The 17,293-nt window shown below is 35.3% G+C and overlaps 1 protein-coding gene across 1 annotated transcript in view; it reads left to right on the top strand.

The window, feature by feature from the left end:
- LOC150109561 (myosin light chain kinase, smooth muscle-like) overlaps nt 1-16,087 on the top strand; it is a 184,406-nt gene extending 168,319 nt beyond the window's left edge. Inside the window, exons 18-20 of the mRNA XM_090402656.1 lie at nt 2,206-2,358; nt 2,508-2,631; nt 15,812-16,087. Coding sequence (XP_090258782.1) covers nt 2,206-2,358; nt 2,508-2,631; nt 15,812-16,087 — 553 coding nt within the window. The remainder of the gene's footprint in view (nt 1-2,205; nt 2,359-2,507; nt 2,632-15,811) is intronic.
- Nucleotides 16,088-17,293: the final 1,206 nt, after the last annotated feature.

Here is a 17,293-nt window from a genome sequence, read left to right as displayed (position 1 = left end):
AATTTGCTGGTATAATTTAAAAATTGGTTATTTGACAAGGTAACGTATTCAAGGGTTAGTTCATTGAAGGTCAGATAATTGAGAGAGATCACTGTAGTTTCTTTCATTATCAGATATCCTTTTTTTCAACTAATTATACAAGTTTTAGACACAGGTGTTGATTTTCATTCATATGAATTTAATAATGTAAATAATGAAAAATGCTAGATTTATATATATCTAGCATATATATAATATATATAATGAATTAAATATCATTAATATTTTATTGTTCAACAGCATTCGAGCTCTTTCTTGCAAGAAAGAGCTCAAATCTCTTCCTCCTTACCTGTGACATTGAAGTCTACAAGGTTGTTCTTGTAGACTTCAATACGGCACGCTCAACCTTGTTCTTCTTGTTCATCTTTCGCAATAGCTAACTCTATATAAATCCCAAATCTGCCCAGCCATGGAACATTGTTCCCATATTTGGGGTTGCACCCCAAACTGCTCTCTAAGATTGCTCGATTATATCCAGAAGAATGCATTCCAACAATTAATGATCTCTCTCTCTCTCTCTCTCTCTCTCTGTCACATATCCACTTCAATCCTTCTCTCACAGACGTTCAGTTTCTGCCTTATGCCTCTTCTACAGACAGATGTATCAGCAAACCACTACTGACATAGTGCTCTGCTGAATTGGCCACTATCATTTCTCCACTTACCTCCAAAATCATTAGAACATGAGCCTCTGCTAACTGACACCTTTACAGTCCATCTTGAAACTCACTGAACCAACTTCACTGCCTCCTCTTTCATTCCATCTTCTTCTGTTCTTTTTTTCAACAGTCTCTCCCACTCTGCCTTCCCCAAAGAATACAACCTTCAGCTGTTGAAAATAAAATGCGAACATTTGTTTATAGGATTTGAAGGGAATATCAAAAATTTAGGGAAGGTATAAAAGCAGGTAACAAAAATTATATCAGGATATGCAACACAGCTGTAAGAATAGATTGAAGCATGCAGTTTGAAGAGGTGGTTGATGTGATTTACATATATGAGGATATGCTGAAAAGTTGTGATAATCACCATGAAGAAATTGACATGTCTTTGTACATATCCTGAAAGAAAAAGAACAAATTATTACAATTTGATGAAACATGGAAGTTAAAGGATTTTATGTTATGTTCTTTCTTGTGATTATATCAGTTACTTTTATATCATGTTGTTCTAGGTGTTTATCAGAACTCTTCAGGCCCCCCCCCCCCTTATAAGTTGTTAGAGATATTAACTGGATAGACACTGGTGAGATTTTTCAAAGGATATAATGTGCCAAAGGGACAAGGACATTCATTCCTGAAAGTTGCACAAGAGAATGGCAAATAAGGTAGTAGTAGTAGGATTTTTTGCATAAACATTGGTAGATAAAATATTGAATGCATTGCCTAAGAGAGTGCTGTGTGTGATTGAATTTAGGATTTGCTTTGTGATGCCTAAAGTGAATCACTCACATTCAGTCTCAAAGCTCTGTAGGGCTTTAATAATAATAAAATTTATTGATAAGATGGATGTTGATAAAAAATAGATGTTTTTAATTATTATTATTATTCGTGACACCTCCAAAGAGTCCGAATACTCATCGCGGGAGGACACCTACTATACAACTGTTTCCACCACTACACTGAACCTCTACCAATCATCTCCATCAACACCATCTATCGCCCAACACCACCACCACAACTAGTATTTTTTTTTTTTTTTTTTTGTCTGTAAATTGCATGTATTCTGAAGGGCCGATTTGCCTGTATGTGGGATGAAAAACCAGAGTTTCCGGGAGAAAAAACCCTGCTACCCCTGTATGAGATTGGCTAACTCACCTTTGATTGAAAAAGTTCATATAAAAATTCCTCTCGTCGCGACGAGAATCGAACTCAGGCTTTTTCCAATCGAAGGACGCAATGTACTTCCAATTTCGTTCTTCCAATTGCACTACGGAGCCGCTTGTAAGGTAGTAGTTTTTTAACCACAGGAGGATGTTTGGCAGTGAAAAATTAGGCTTCCTGTTCTATTATCAGTTATTATATGGAATTCTATCATCATATGGATTCTCTGTCATAATATTCCTTTTCTGTAATTATTAGATAAATTTTTGTAATATGCTATTTTTTCCAAACAGCATATTATGCATTTGTTGTTCATATTTATAACAGTTATAATTTTTTACAGTCTCTCCGGATTATCTCCTTTCATGGGTGATAGTGATGCTGAAACCTTCACAAATATCACTCGAGTTGATTTTGATTTTGAAGATGAAGCATTTGATTCTATATCCAAAGATGCCAAAGATTTTATTACTCGGCTGCTAATAAAAAGACCAGAGTAAGTGGAAATTGTTTAAAATTCTCAAAAATTAGTTAAACATTAATTTAAATAATGAATTTTTACACGTATAATTACTTAGGAGGTTGTAATGATATAACAACAAGAATGTGTCTTCATTATTTTAGTAAAATCTTTAATTTTCTAAGGAAAAGATTGACTGCATCTTCCTGTTTGAAGCATGGCTGGCTTGCCAGAGGACAGAGAGGGAGGAAAAGTATTCAGTTATCAACAGACAAGTTGAAAAGATTTATCATTAGAAGAAAATGGCAGGTAAAAATATATGTTTAATTAAAGATTCGCTTTTTTTAAATTTTAATTTAGTATACCTGATTTATCTCATATGGAGTGGTCAGCTTTTTAGTTCCTAGGAGACATACAAACCCTCTTGAAAACACTTATAATAGACAGACATGACTGTGATACCTCATGATCTTAGATGTCTTGTTACTACTACTTCTGAACAGCACATCTCAGCCACGCTTTTTATTAGCATCTTTAAAGGTTGGTTGATTAGAATTATTCTCAAGCATTGAAATTCAGGAAGTGAGCCGAATTCAGGAAGTGAGCCGATTTAAGTGAGTAACAGAATTTCACATGGAGGTGAAATTCTGTTACTCACTTAAATAAAAAAAAGTGCTTATAAATGTTCTTTGCATCCTAGAAGGAATTTGAATCTATGTCTTTGAACCAAAGGGCATGTATTGTTCCTCTTAGTGTACTATGGAGGTGAAACTTTATACAGGCACTCCCAGATGAGTCTTTGACTCTATGAGGTCTTGAGGTGGTAATAATAATAATTAATAAGACTTGCTAACAGAAGATGATGTAGTTAAAGGAATAGAATGTGAAGAAATAGTCAAGGAAGATGGGATGGAGAGAAAGATACTGCTGGTGGTGATAGCAGATAAACTGTAGCCAAAAAGAACAGGAGATAGCCAGACTGCTTCAAATGACTGTTCATTTGAAGCAGTCTGGTGCGAGATTAAGGCCAATAAGACAAAATATATGATTGGTTGCTGCTATAAACCAGGAGATTCTATGAATGATCTGAAAGATATGCATCAGCAAATTAGTACATTGAGAGCAAATTGAGTGATTATATGGAGATATAGATTGGAAGGAAGAGAGAGATCATATGGCAGGAAAGAAATGGAATTTATACACCTACTGAGAAATAATTATTTGAGACAGCATGTGATGGAGGGGGCTCGGTACAAGAATATTAGACCTGGTCACAGGACTAGAAAAGCTATCTGTTCTGTAACCAAGGTGGCCACATTGCCTCTGATTGAGGAAAGTGACCCTGTGGTCTTGACTAGGGAAATTGATAAACATGAGGAATATTCTGTCAAGAATGGATATATGTGGAAATACAAGGCAGTTAATTATGAGCAAGCATAGGAGGAAGCTCGAAGCTGTGACATGGCATAAAACCCTGAAAAGGAAGGATGTTAGTAGTGAATGAGAGATAATTAAGAGGAATCTAGAGGAAGCATTTTGTATACCTAAAGTAAGGAGGGTTAATTCAGGCAGGAGTTAGATGGATGAGTAATATCATTAAGTATGAGCTGCAGAAGAAGAAAATGCTATGGAGAGTATATAAAGAGAAAGGTGATCATCAGTCTCATGAACAGTACAAGGCTCAGGCAAGAAAGTTGACTAGCATGGCAAAGGCAAAATCAGAGCTATTGAAGAACACATTAACAAGCAGAGATTAGGAAGTTGTTATTCCTCTTTATAAGGCCTTGATATGTCCACATCTGGTTTACTCTTCTCAAATCTGGTCTACTGGGTTTCTTGTGGAATGAGAAGACTTAGAGGTAAGCAGTCAAGATGGTGAGTTGTCTGTGGAACATTCCTTGTGAGGATAGATTGAGGGTGTGGGCTGCAGTAGTTGGTTAATAGGCAGAAAAAAAAAGGGGGGGGGGATGATAGAAACATGTAAGTTACTTAAAGGTTTTTATAGGATTAATGCAGGGGTAAAACAAGAGTCATCTCTGGAAGTTGAGTAAAAGTGTGGTTAGTAGGGGGCATGAGGACTAGATTTTTCTCTTGGAGAGTTGTGGATGAATGGAATGCCAAAAGTAGTTGTTAGCACTTTGTTAATGGGTTCAAGGAGAGATGTGGTCTTCTGCAATGAGTCTGTGGACTCCATGGAGGTGCTCATACAGTAATAATAATAATAATTAATTGTGGAAAGGATGGAAGGTCATACTTACCTGAATTGCCTATACATGGCACTGATATGTGTTATACAAAACTATAGGTTTTGTAATCTCTGATTTGTAAATTTTAATGTTTAAAAGAATTCATCCTATACCTAAGCATGAAGTAACTTCATTACTAGTCTACTTGTATATAGTGGCTGTTGACTTTACATCAGTTGCCTTAGCATCCCATGATGCAATAACATTATGGGAATGATCTCTACCAAGGCTGCTTTTGTGTCGATGCAGAATTCATATATTTTTCATATGTAAGTATCAAAAAGGTGTGTCACCTTATTATTAAATACTCTACATGAGAATTACTTGTGGAACATTTTTCTTCTAGGTCACAATGTATATTATACTTGACAAGAAATCATATTCTTGTTTCATACCTTAGTGTAAGCATGAAGTTACTTCAGATCAGTTACTAAGACAATCGATGTAGGCAACAGCCTTTATGTATATGTAGGCTAGTTATGAAGTTACTTATGCTTTGGTATAGAATGAAAACAAGAATATAATTTCTTGTCAAGTCTTTCCACAACTATTTCTGATGTGTGGCATCGATAGAAACAAATAAATAAACCAGAATTGGGATAAATCCTGAGCTAAGTTATTTTCTTTGTTCACAAATGCAGAAATGTTAACATTAAGTGAGAAGAGTTTATGGCATTGATTAGCACAGCTTGGTATAGATACTGTATGATTTTACTTATAATGTGTAAATTACCACAGTTGCATTTATTATGTCATTCAGATGGATTTTTTTATGCTTCTTAAGTCCTCTGTCAGGTGTCTTCTCCTTCCATGAGATTGACTACCATGTATCTCCACCATGTCCTATTCTGCACCTCTCTCCTGCATTCCTCATATGAGAGATAGTTCCAGTCTTCTATATTTTTCATCCACTCCAGTCTTTGTCCTCCTCTCTTTCTCTTTCCCTCAACAGTTCCTTTGAGAAGTGTCCTTTGTAGGCAGTTATGTCTCAGAATATGTCCAAAATATCTGACTTTTCTCTTTTTAATTTCTTTCATCAGGCTCCTGTTGACGCCTGCCATCTCTAGTTCCTCTTCATTTGTCTTTTTTTTCTTTCCATGATATTTTCATAATTCTTCGCAGCATCCACATTTCAAAAGCCTACTGTTTTTTCACACTCAGATTGGAGAGTCTCCATGTCTCTACTCCATATAATAATGTAGACCATATGTAGCATTTGGAGATTCTTAGTCTTGTTTTCAGATTTAATTCTCTAGATGTTAGCAGATTTTTCATACTGTTGAAAGTTGACCTTGCAATTTCAATCCTTTTTCTAATTTCATCCTCTGTCCTGCCATTTTCTGTGATCAAGTGTCTGAGGTATATGTATTTTTGCACCTGTTCTAATTTATTTCCTTTTACATCGATGCATATTTTTGATATTTTCTTTTCTCTTGAAATTATCATGATTTTTGTCTTTTTAAAGTTGAAACTGAGGCCATACTGTTCGCTATACTTGAGGGTTTCATCTATAAGAGTTTTGAGGTGACATTTGTTTTCAGCTAGAAGATGACACGGTGTGTCATCTGCATATCTTAGGTTATTAATTTCTGGCCCCTACAGTGATTCCTTCGAGGTTACTAAAATTATTAAATATTTCTTCTGTGTATAGGTTAAAGAGAATCAGAGAAAAGACACAGCCTTGTCTCACACCTTTCTGAACTAGGAATTCTTCTGAGGTCTCTCTATTTATTCTCAAATACTATACATGAGAATTAGTTGTGGAAAGTTTTTCTTCTAGGTCACAATGTATATTATACTTGACTAGAAATTATATTCTTGTTTCATAAAGCATGAAGTTACTTCAGATCATTTACTAAGACAAGTTTCTTAAGTAACATATTTAATTAAAATTTCGTACTGAAACTTAGTGAATTCCCTGTCTAATCCTTCATAATTGACTGATTAAGGTTTTGAGGTTTTTAAGAGGCTAGTAGCTCCTTATGGGAGGTGGGGGGGGGGCAGGGATAAATGCATTTTTAAGTTTCTATCTCAAACATTTTCATATTCCTTAAAATCAGTTGTCATGCATCAAAAAATTTATATCATTTTTAACTAGGACATTTAACTAGATTTTCATTCAACAAACCTAGGTTTGTTGAATGAAAATTGAAATTGATCATTATAATTGATCACTGAAGAGGGAAAAAGTGAAAATAGTTGCTATATATTACCTCAATATGATAAAAATAAATTACAAAGAAGGGCTATGATGGCAAATGATTATACACTGTTTAGAAGGAATGGATGTGAGTTTTTGGATGTGTGGCGTGAGTTTGAGAGAAGATTGGATTTGTATAAGAGGGACTTCCCACACTCGAATGCATTTGGTATCAGGAGTCTTGAAAAACTAATAACTGGTATGAGACCTAACACAGAGAGCCTAACACACTAAATTATAATGGGAGGAATGGTGAGAATATGAGTGTAAGAGCAACACAGTTATATAACTATTGATGATGGGAATGAGCATATTCATGGAAATGATTACGAGGAGAGATCAATTTCGACTTTGTGTTTGTCCAGTTCGGACCTATCAAAAGTGTGCAAAGATGTCTACATGTATAAGGAATAGAGATCTGCAAGTTGTCCAACTGTGTCATGCAGACAAGAGTATACAAAAGAACATACAGGTAGATTATTATGTTTGTACACAAATGCTAGGAGTATCAGAATGAAAGGGGTAGAGTTTATTTCTTGGTCAATATGTTGAGACTTCAGATTGTAGGTATTAGTGAGACCTGGCTATCAGAATCAGACATACTAACTGGTATCTAGTGTAAAGGGTACGGTATTTTCAGGAAGGATAGACAGGATAGGAATGAAGGGAGCATGCCACAAATGATATCAGATTACTTGAATCCAGTTAGAGTTGAGACCTATGATTGTAGTACTAGTAACAGTATTTCATGTGCCAGTGAGTTTGAAGCCATCTGGTGTCAGGTAGAATCTAAAAAGATCGAATACATAGTGGGGATGTTGTTACAGACCTGGTGGACTGGTTACTAGTAATGAAGAAATAGAGATGATGGGTGTGAAAAGAGTAATCATAATGATAGACTTTAATTATCCAAGCATTGCTTGGATAGCAGTAAAATATCATGAGATTTTACAGCTGTTGTGAGACAACTTCCTCAAGCAGCATGTCACAGAAGGAACTTGAGGTCAAAGAGTATTAGATTTCATTATAGTGTCAGAAGGCATTTCAGTTAAAGACATAACTATTCTGCCTCTGGTTGGTGACAGTGATCATGCAATACTCACTTGGGAAGTAGCTAAGTTTAGGAATGTTCCATTCAGAAAAGGTTACATGCTGAACTACAAAGCAGGAAATTATGATCAATTGAGAAGTATGTTGGGTTCAGCGTAATGGTATCGGTTGCGGGATAAAAAAAATATCGGCAGTGCGCGGAAAGCATTTAAACAATACTTAAATGATGCAATATCGCAATGTGTCTCGAGAGATCGAAGAATAAATAGGGTAGAAATCAACTGGATGTGTAATCTTATTAAGCAAGAGATTCGTAAGAACAGGATTACGTGGAATGAATACTGTGTGCATAAGGATAATGTTTGTTATGAAAATTATAAGCAGCAAGCCAGAATAGTCACAACTGTTGTATGGAAAGCTAAATCTGAGTATGAAAAGAAACTGGCTCTGCAAGCTGAAGACAATCCACAAGGATTCTGTTGTTATGCTGCAAGTAAAAGAAATAATGAATATGAAAGAATAACTCTACGGAATATAGATGGTATGAGGGGTTACATATTCAGAAGAGGTTATTCAACCAATAAGTGCCCATTTTGCTAAAAAGCTATGAACCTGCTATGTGCTACGTTGAGTTTCGCTGCTACCTCTTCACTGGATAAGGAAACTGAGGAGTATGAAAAGTAGGTATTAAAGCTGTACAAATGAATAAGAATTCAGCAATGGGAGCTGATGGGATTTCAGCATGGGTACTAAAAGAATGTTCAGCTGAACTGGCTATTCCTTTGATCAGGCTATATAATTTGAGTCTCAGAACAGGGAAGATTTTGTTAAAGTTGGTTAGGGCTCGCATTCAGAAATGGGTTGACAAAGAATTTCCACTTTTCAATGAACTGCTTGAGTTTACAAATGAAAGGTCACGTTTTAGCAACTTGCTCACATTTTATAATAATGAACTAGACAAGGAGAATGTTGAAAGTTTTTCCACTTGGTTATACTATAAATTAAAGATACCAAGAAATTATATACTTGGCTTAATCCTTTATCCAAGTGTAAGCAAACAACTTTACCCCTGAACTACTTTCAGGACTAGGGCAACTCGTATATAGAAGCTTATGACTTCACATCACTTGCCTTAGTATTCCATAATGTAAAGCACATATCCTTATGGGTATGTATAATGCTATGTGCATTATGGGAAGGGTCACTGATGAAACCTCAATAAAGGTTGAAACCGATCTGGGTGGTGACCCTTGGTATTCCTCTGCTAACATGAACATGCTGTTCATGTTAGCAGGGGAATAAATACATTCACACACTGCTTCTACTAAATAGTTCTTGCATAGTTCCCAAATGGCATTGATCCCTATTTCCACCTAATTTCTCATTCTATGATATAGCTATGTTGAGATATAAACTTTGCTCACATCTCAACTCATTACTGTCACACCTGGAGTACAACACACTAATTTACCCTTCTTACTATATTGTTATGTTGTACACTCCTCAACAACATCCTGACATTTCTTCTCACATTCTCCTTGTCCCTTGCCCAATCATTCTTTCATTTCTGTTACCACTACCAACTTGCTTGCTCATGTACTCTCCATATCCAGTGCCTGCAATCATTGTGTTCATTCTACTGCAGGAAAACAAACCTTGTGCACCTTCTTGTTCACTACACCTCTAATAATTGATTCTACATACAGTGCCACTCTCAAATCATTTGTTACCTTTTTCATGTGGCCTTCATTCCATTCTTCCACAGCCCTCCATGCATATCTACACTTCTCCTCATTACACTGTATATGTCAACCACCCTCCAAACCAGAAACAAACTATGGATACAGTTTCCTCCAACAGTAGTTCATTATTGTTGACTTTCTTTTTTTCAGACAATGGTCAATGTTTTTGACTTTCTAAGATATTGTATTTTTTCCCAAAGTCTTCCAGAGTTAATTTCATCTGTACTGGAAGCTGCTACAGCTTGATTAATTGAATAACATAAATAGAAGAATTTGAAGTTTGCAGTTATTGTTTGGTCCATCAGTAAGCTGGTAGTGTACTGGCAGGCAAGAATATCATTTTTACATTTGGATTTAAGTCAATTAATATTGTAACATGACATAACACATTATCAATAGTGCAATGTTACAATTTTTTATTAGAACTCCAAATAACCAACAATACTGCCTTACAACTATCCCTAAATCCCTTAGGTTTTCAGAGTGGTAAACAATTAGTTTACTTCAAAGTCACCCAAAGAATTCCTACCAAGTAACAAAGTTAGACAACCCTTTCAGATTTTGAATCCTGGAACTTTTGTCTTTGCAAGTTGCAGTAGTCCTTGATAGCATCTTTTTCAGAAAAGTCCGGTCTCATCACCATTAAAGATTTGATGACAATGGCAGTGTTCCTTTCGAATAATTTTTTATCATGTCATAGAAAATTCTTTGGGTGAATTATGCAGATGATGCAAGGTTTTCATATTTATCCTTTTTCTCAAACTAGCAGACCACCTATGACTCGCTCCAAATTCAGCAGAATCATTTGGTTTCTCCCATGTGCATTTTAATGTATTGAAAAAGACTTCTAGCTTTATCTTAAATTGATTCCATACTCAAGCACTGTTTTTTTTTCTGTTTTGATTTTGAACCCAAATTGTTAAACAGCATTCCATTTCTTCAAGAATGATAATTTATTTATTAGAAATAACCATTGGGACTGAACAGAGCCATTGTAAGTATAATCAAAATTTTTTTGTCTTTTAAAAATTGTTATTACTATCACCATCATTATTATTATTTTACTTATCATCACCATGGGGTGTCCTACTTTCTCACATTTAATTCATTGAATCATGCTTGTAACTCATTCACATTCTCCACACTCTTAGATAATGCATTCCAGTCACCTAGCAATCTCCATGCAATTAACCTGCTCTTCACACCATCATAATCATTAGATAATGCATAGAAGTGTTTCATAGAATGTCAAGGAGAACAGGAAATATCTCTGGAAGCTATGTAACGAGGGTTGGAGGAGCAGGTTTTTTTTGCACGGAGAGTGGCAGGTGATTGGAATGTGTTATCTAAGAATGTAATGAGTTCAGTGAAGGTGAACGAATTAAGATCATGGTTCAATCATGCTTTCCAGAATCTCCTCTTGAGTTTGAAAACCAGGTGATTAAATCTCTGCACAGTAATCCATAAGGAGTTGAAAAAAGAATTTAACCATAATCTCCTCTCCTGTATGTCATTGTTCTCTACATTGTTGCTATAAGCCATTGCACTGGGCTTGTAATTTTAGCAATGTGTTCCCTAAATTTTAAGTCTTTATCCACTATCATCCCCAAAATTCCTTATCTTCTCCACCTTCTCTACAATATCACCACCAGTTGTATACTATGCTTCCCATCTTTACTTTCTAAATTTTAAAGTCTTACCCTTTGCAGTGTTGAACTGGCAATCCCACATTCACTTGCCTACTCATTCAGTCTATTCAAGTCCTCTTAGAAAGCTCAACATCTACTCTAGTCATATCATAGTTGTTCCAACTTTCTGCAAAAAAACTGCTTGCCTCAATTCAGACTGTTCCCAGCATTTCATTAACATACTGAAAACAGATACTTGGAGCATACCACTAGTGACTTTTCTCTTCTTGAATATTGCCCCCCCCCCCCCCAATACACAACTTGCCAATACCTATCAGACGGCCAACTACCAATCCAATGTACTAATCTTTTATCCAATCCCATCTGTTGCAGTTTAATTACTGATTTGCCATGTGACAACTATCACAGGCCTTTGTAAAATCTAAATACAGTAGACTCTCGACTATCCGGAGCCCGGATTTTATCACGGAGAATTATAATAATACAGTAATTCTCTGTGATAAAATGAGGAATACATACTGTGATTTACTTTGCCAAAGCAAGTGGGCGTCTGCTACAATCCTCCTATGTGCTGTGTGCATAACACAAGTTGAGACATGCAAAGTGCAGATGTCCACAAGTGCAGAATACATTTGCCACTGTTCCTGGTTACGTTAGTAAATTGTTGTTTGGTGTGCTTTGTTGTTTTTTTTATTAAAGATTATGAAATGGGTGATAAATGAAAAAAGGTTGTAGTGACTATGAAGGATAAACTACGCACTATTAAGCGACTAGACTCTGGGGTAATGGCAAAAACTATTGCTTCGGAGGTAGGAGTGAGGAAAAGTACAGTTGGAGACTGGAAGAAAAATCGAGCATAAATTGAAAAGTGGTGTGCTGCCCAAGCTAGTGGAAGTGGAATGAAAGTAAGAAAAACGATACTGAAAGCATAAAGAAGTTGAGGAAGCTTTATTTTTGTGGCATGAACACTTAAGAGGAAAAGGCTTGCCTGTTACTGGCCTGATATTGCAGGAAAAAAAGCATCACAATTTAAGCAACAAATATATGTAGAAGATTTAGAATTTAATGCCAGTGATGGATGGTTAGATTGGTGGAAAAAACAATTCAGTATTCACCAGATTACCATAAGTGGGAAGGCTTTATCCACTGATAAAGAGACTGTACCTTTGTTCAAAGACTATCTTTTTAAGCTTATTGAAAAGGAGGGAATTTCTGAGGAGCAGTTGTACAACTGCGATGAGACTGGTTTAAATTATAAGATGCTCCCTACAAAAACGCTTGCATCAAAAAAAAAGCCGCTGCACCAGGTTACAAGAAAAGCAAGGAATGAGTCACCATCTTGGCTTGCAGTAATGCAACCGGCAACCACAATCTTAGGCTTACATTAATAGGAAAATCAAAGAAACCTAGAGCTTTTAAAAAACTGAAAAATCAGGAATCACTACCCCTATATTACATTACACACATCAAAAGAAAGCATGGATGAATTCAGAAATCTTTAAAACCTGGTTCCAAAATGAATTTGTACTGACTGTAGAAAAACATTTGAAAGACAACAATTTGCCGAGAAAAGCTGTGCTACTTCTTGACAATGCACCTTTGCATCCTGCCAATGACGAACTCACAGATGGAGACATCAAAGCTTTATTTTTACTACCCAGTGTGACTGCTGTTTGTCAGCCGATGGACCAGAGCATCCTTGAAATGCTAAAGAAAAAGTATCGTCCGCGGCTTCTCAGTTCGTTGATATCAGCGATTGATAATAATGAAGACTGCGTAACTACTCTGAAAAATATCGACTTGCTAGATGTCGTAAGGTGGTTGGCCGAAGCATGGGAAGAGATTCGAAACACATCACTTGTAAAGTCTTGGAAAATTCTTTTGGACCATAAAGGTGGACATTTCAACCTTGAACCCATGTGTGAAATGAAGTGGAAGATGAAAACGATAAACTCGTTTTGTTTGCTCAAAAATGTGCCAAGCTGTGACGATGTCAATGCAGAGGACATCACAGAATGGATGTCAAACGATGAAGTTGATGAAATAACTGACAACGATATTGTGGAAATGGTGACACGGGGGGAAGAAGAAGAGGAGGCATCCTTAGATGACAGGAAAAATCTCATCCCACATTCGGAAGGGTTCAAGATAATGGAAGCAGCGCCGCAGTACATTAGTGAGCAGGAGGAAGCGACGCCAGCTGATATCATCTGCTTGCGTAAGTGGAGGGACATTGCATCGCAGAAGAGGGCTAAAAGGGTGAAGCAGTCATCTATCAAGGACTTTTTCAAAAACTAAAAACTGTAAGTTTTGACCCTTTCATCTTAGGCCTACTTTTTCACATTTGTGTGAAAAGGTAGGCCTAGAACTCCGGCCTTTGTGTTATCCGGCCTTCCCTTCCACCACATTAGGCCAGATAGTCGAGAGTCTACTGTATGCAGTGTTTATGACTTTATGTCCAATGTATGTCAGTTTTAGTTTCTGTTGAAATCATACAGTGCCACTCTCAAATCATTTGTTACCTTTTTCATGTGGTCTTCAGTCCATTCTTCCACAGCCTTCCATGCATATCTACACTTCTCCTCATTCCACTGTATATGTCAACCACCCTCCAAACCTGTTTTGCCACTGTTAGCACTTTCACAAACACTACACTTTACATTTGTTTCAATATTTCAAAGGTATTAAAAATATCATGGTATATGTAAGTGCACACATAACATTAATGTGTGAAATATGTTCAACAACTGAATAATATTCAATATGATACCAAAATAAAAAATTTCTACTGCATATCATAAAATATGATGAACTTTGCACATCATCAGTTGTTAATAAGCATGGGATTCTGTGTTTGTTCGTTGAATTGGGTGTTGCAATTTGTTGGTCCATGCAGTGTTTGTAAATAAGAATTGTTGGTTTCTTCACAGTTTGTAAGTAGAGGCTTACTCTATGATTTTATAACTTTTAACTAATGATAATCGGATAAGAGACTAGATTTAGATAGGTGATTGGCTGTTAGATAGGTATCAGAAGGTTGTGTATAGGAGAATGGTATCCCAACCTGTGTGCAACAGGGATCTCTTTGAGATCTTTGTTATTTAATATACATGCTAATTATATTGGGACAGGCTTAACTGGAGATAAGCATCTGTTTGCAGATGATGCAAAGCTGGGAAGAACTATGAAGAGTAGAGCATACTGTATATTGTGGCTTTTTTGAGAGAATCTCAAGAGACTGTGTGAGTGAGGATTGGAGCTGTTGGTTTAATCTTGCAGAGCATAAGGGTTTGAAATTTGGTAGGCAAGGAAGAGATGAAGAGTATATAATTAATGGGGGAATTTTGAAGCAAGTGGAAGAGATGAGAAATCTGGGAGTGATGGTGGATAGAGACATGAAGTTTAGGGGTCACATCACTAAAATTGTGAGAACATCATAACAGACCATGGCAATGATCAGGAGGACCTTAACATGCAGAAGCAAACAAGTTATAGTTATCTTGTACAAGGCCTTGATCAGGCTGCATATGGATTACCATGCACAGACCTGGCTCCTGGTTTTCTATGGGATGAAGAATCAGATATATTAGATAATAAATAACGGAAAAACTCACGTAGAAATATTATTTAATGGTATAATTTTCGCCTGTGTGTCACAGGCGAAAATTATACCATTAAATAATATTTCTACGTGAGTTTTTCCGTTATTTATTATGTATAGTTATGTCTACTCATGGTTTACCTCTTTTAAAACTTAGATATATTAGAGATGGTCCAGAGAAGATTCACTAAGTTGGTTCCAGGTCAGGAATGCAATCTGCAGAATCTTGTGAATAGAAGGAGAGATGGATATTATTATTATTATTATTATTATTATTATTATCTGAGACCTCCAGGGAGTCAAGGACTCATCGAGGGAGGCTGTAAATTACCCAACCCAGTTATCATACCTTCCCTTAAATTCATTTACACTAGATGCACTCACTACCCCTAAGGGCAAATTATTCCACTCACTCACTGCTCTCTGAGAGAAAAACCTAGCTCTTACTCCTTTCTTGACATGATATGATGGAGATGTATAAGTTGGTGAGAGGTTGTTACCATGTTAATGTGGAGGACATTTTTGATTGAGTAGAAGGTGACAAGGGGAGAACAAGGGACTATCCATGGAAACTGTATAAGGAAGGAATGTGCAAGGGTTGAATGCAGGAACTGAATGGGTTAAAGGCACATGATTATCTTTTGTTCAAAAGAGTAGGCCTTTTGCACAAAAGGTGTGTAAAAGAGTGGACCATCAGGCTCAATGGAATCTTTTGACCCCATGGAGCCTGATGATAATAATAACAACAAAATACTTTTATTGAATTATAAAACATCTACTTATTCATCATATTAAAATGTTTGGAAAATTAAAGATATTTTTTTTTAAATTGCATTTGAGTGTAGAATTATTTAAAAAAGATTAAACAGGAATGATTTGAATGAATACCTTAATGCTAATAATAATCAGGTGTTTTTCTTTTGTAGATAATTGGTATTCTGTCTCTTTATAGAAGTGAACTACATATTTTATTTTGAAATATTCTTGTTATTCTTGTTTAGAAAACTGGCAATGCTATAAGGGCTCTGGGCCGCATGGTTTTCCTTAGTGGACTCAGTAGTAGTAGTTCTCGTTCATCCTTGGGTAGCATAAGCAGTGACAGTGAAAGTCCTTCTTCAGCAGCTTCTCTTACTAGAACTGGATGTTACATAGCCAGTCACGAAACTATAAAAGAAAGAGAAGATATAGATGACACTCTAAATAAGCATCCAGATGAGTCTGAAGAGCAACCAGAAGTATTTTGTGGCCAAAATATTATATTGTCCTCAACAACCTAGAGGAAAACATTACATGATGAGACCGTATATTTTTTATTCACTTGACGAAAGTTCAAATTACTATGTGCAATTGGATGCATTTTCATGATGCAAAAGATGCTCCCACAAAGAACATATCATTCAGTGTATTTTCTTCATTGTGTTTTACTGTAAGTTTTACTACTCTCAGAGATGTTTCAAAGCCAATTTCTCTAAATGAAAATTACCTAAGTATGAGAAAAGGATAATGGACCTTGCAGAAGATTTTTATGTCAGTATAACATATAGACATGAATGTATATGGAAATTTAACTGAAAATCAAACATAGTTAAATTTTCATAGCAACTTAGCAGCTGTTCCTTTCAGACCATTCTGGTGTGTAACATGTTCCAAGCAGTATTGTACTAAAGCACTACTATATAAAGCAGTATATAATACAATTCCAGTTTATAATATTATGAACTCTTTTGTAAGACCTTGAATGTTTTTATCTGCTTTTTTCCCCTCAAAATCTTTCCAATCATACAACAACAACAACAAAATATATATATCTAAATATATATATATAGTTAAATTTTTAATTTAATTCTTGTTTTAAATTTTTTATATTCAACTTTTTATTATTGGAATTATATTATTCATTTCATAGGAACATATATAAAAACTGAAGTCATAGTAATATGGAGTGATGCGTTAACAAGTAAAAATATATAGAAAATAACTAAAGACTAAACTAGAGTTAGAAAATTCTTTCTAACTCTAGTTTAGACTTGGGCACAATATGATTAAAATTCTATCTCAAAGAATTAAGAGTATGAATACTAAAAAAATAAGTGGACACACTTTATTTTATAGTCTTTGTTTCTTTCTTCATATTTTAATTGCATTTAATGGTTCATATAAAATAAAGATATACATTGCCTTAAAGCAAATTAAATTTTTATTATAGGATATCCATAATTAAAGAATATCTCTAATAATAGATAATATATTTCATGTCATGGATTAATTGGCTTCTATTATCTGACTATTCCTTGTAGTTCTTTGAGTAATTTTTGAGACGTTCTCCTTTTTTTTTAAGTACATATAATACTGAATGTTTGGAATTACTATTAAAAAAAAGCTGATTTTAAAATTGTGACATTTTTAAAAATATTAAAATATAATGTAAATATGTATTTTCTTGTATATTAGTACTGATATTAAGTAAAGGGACATGTAAATAT

This window comes from Typopeltis vanoorti, chromosome 2 (genome assembly GCF_054136105.1).
Source record: "Typopeltis vanoorti isolate ZY-2024b chromosome 2, IOZ_Tvanoo_1.0, whole genome shotgun sequence".
In the NCBI taxonomy this organism is placed as follows: domain Eukaryota; kingdom Metazoa; phylum Arthropoda; class Arachnida; order Uropygi; family Thelyphonidae; genus Typopeltis; species Typopeltis vanoorti.
The sequence above is the reverse complement of the archived record's forward strand: the minus strand, read 5'-3'. Positions and strand labels throughout refer to the sequence as shown.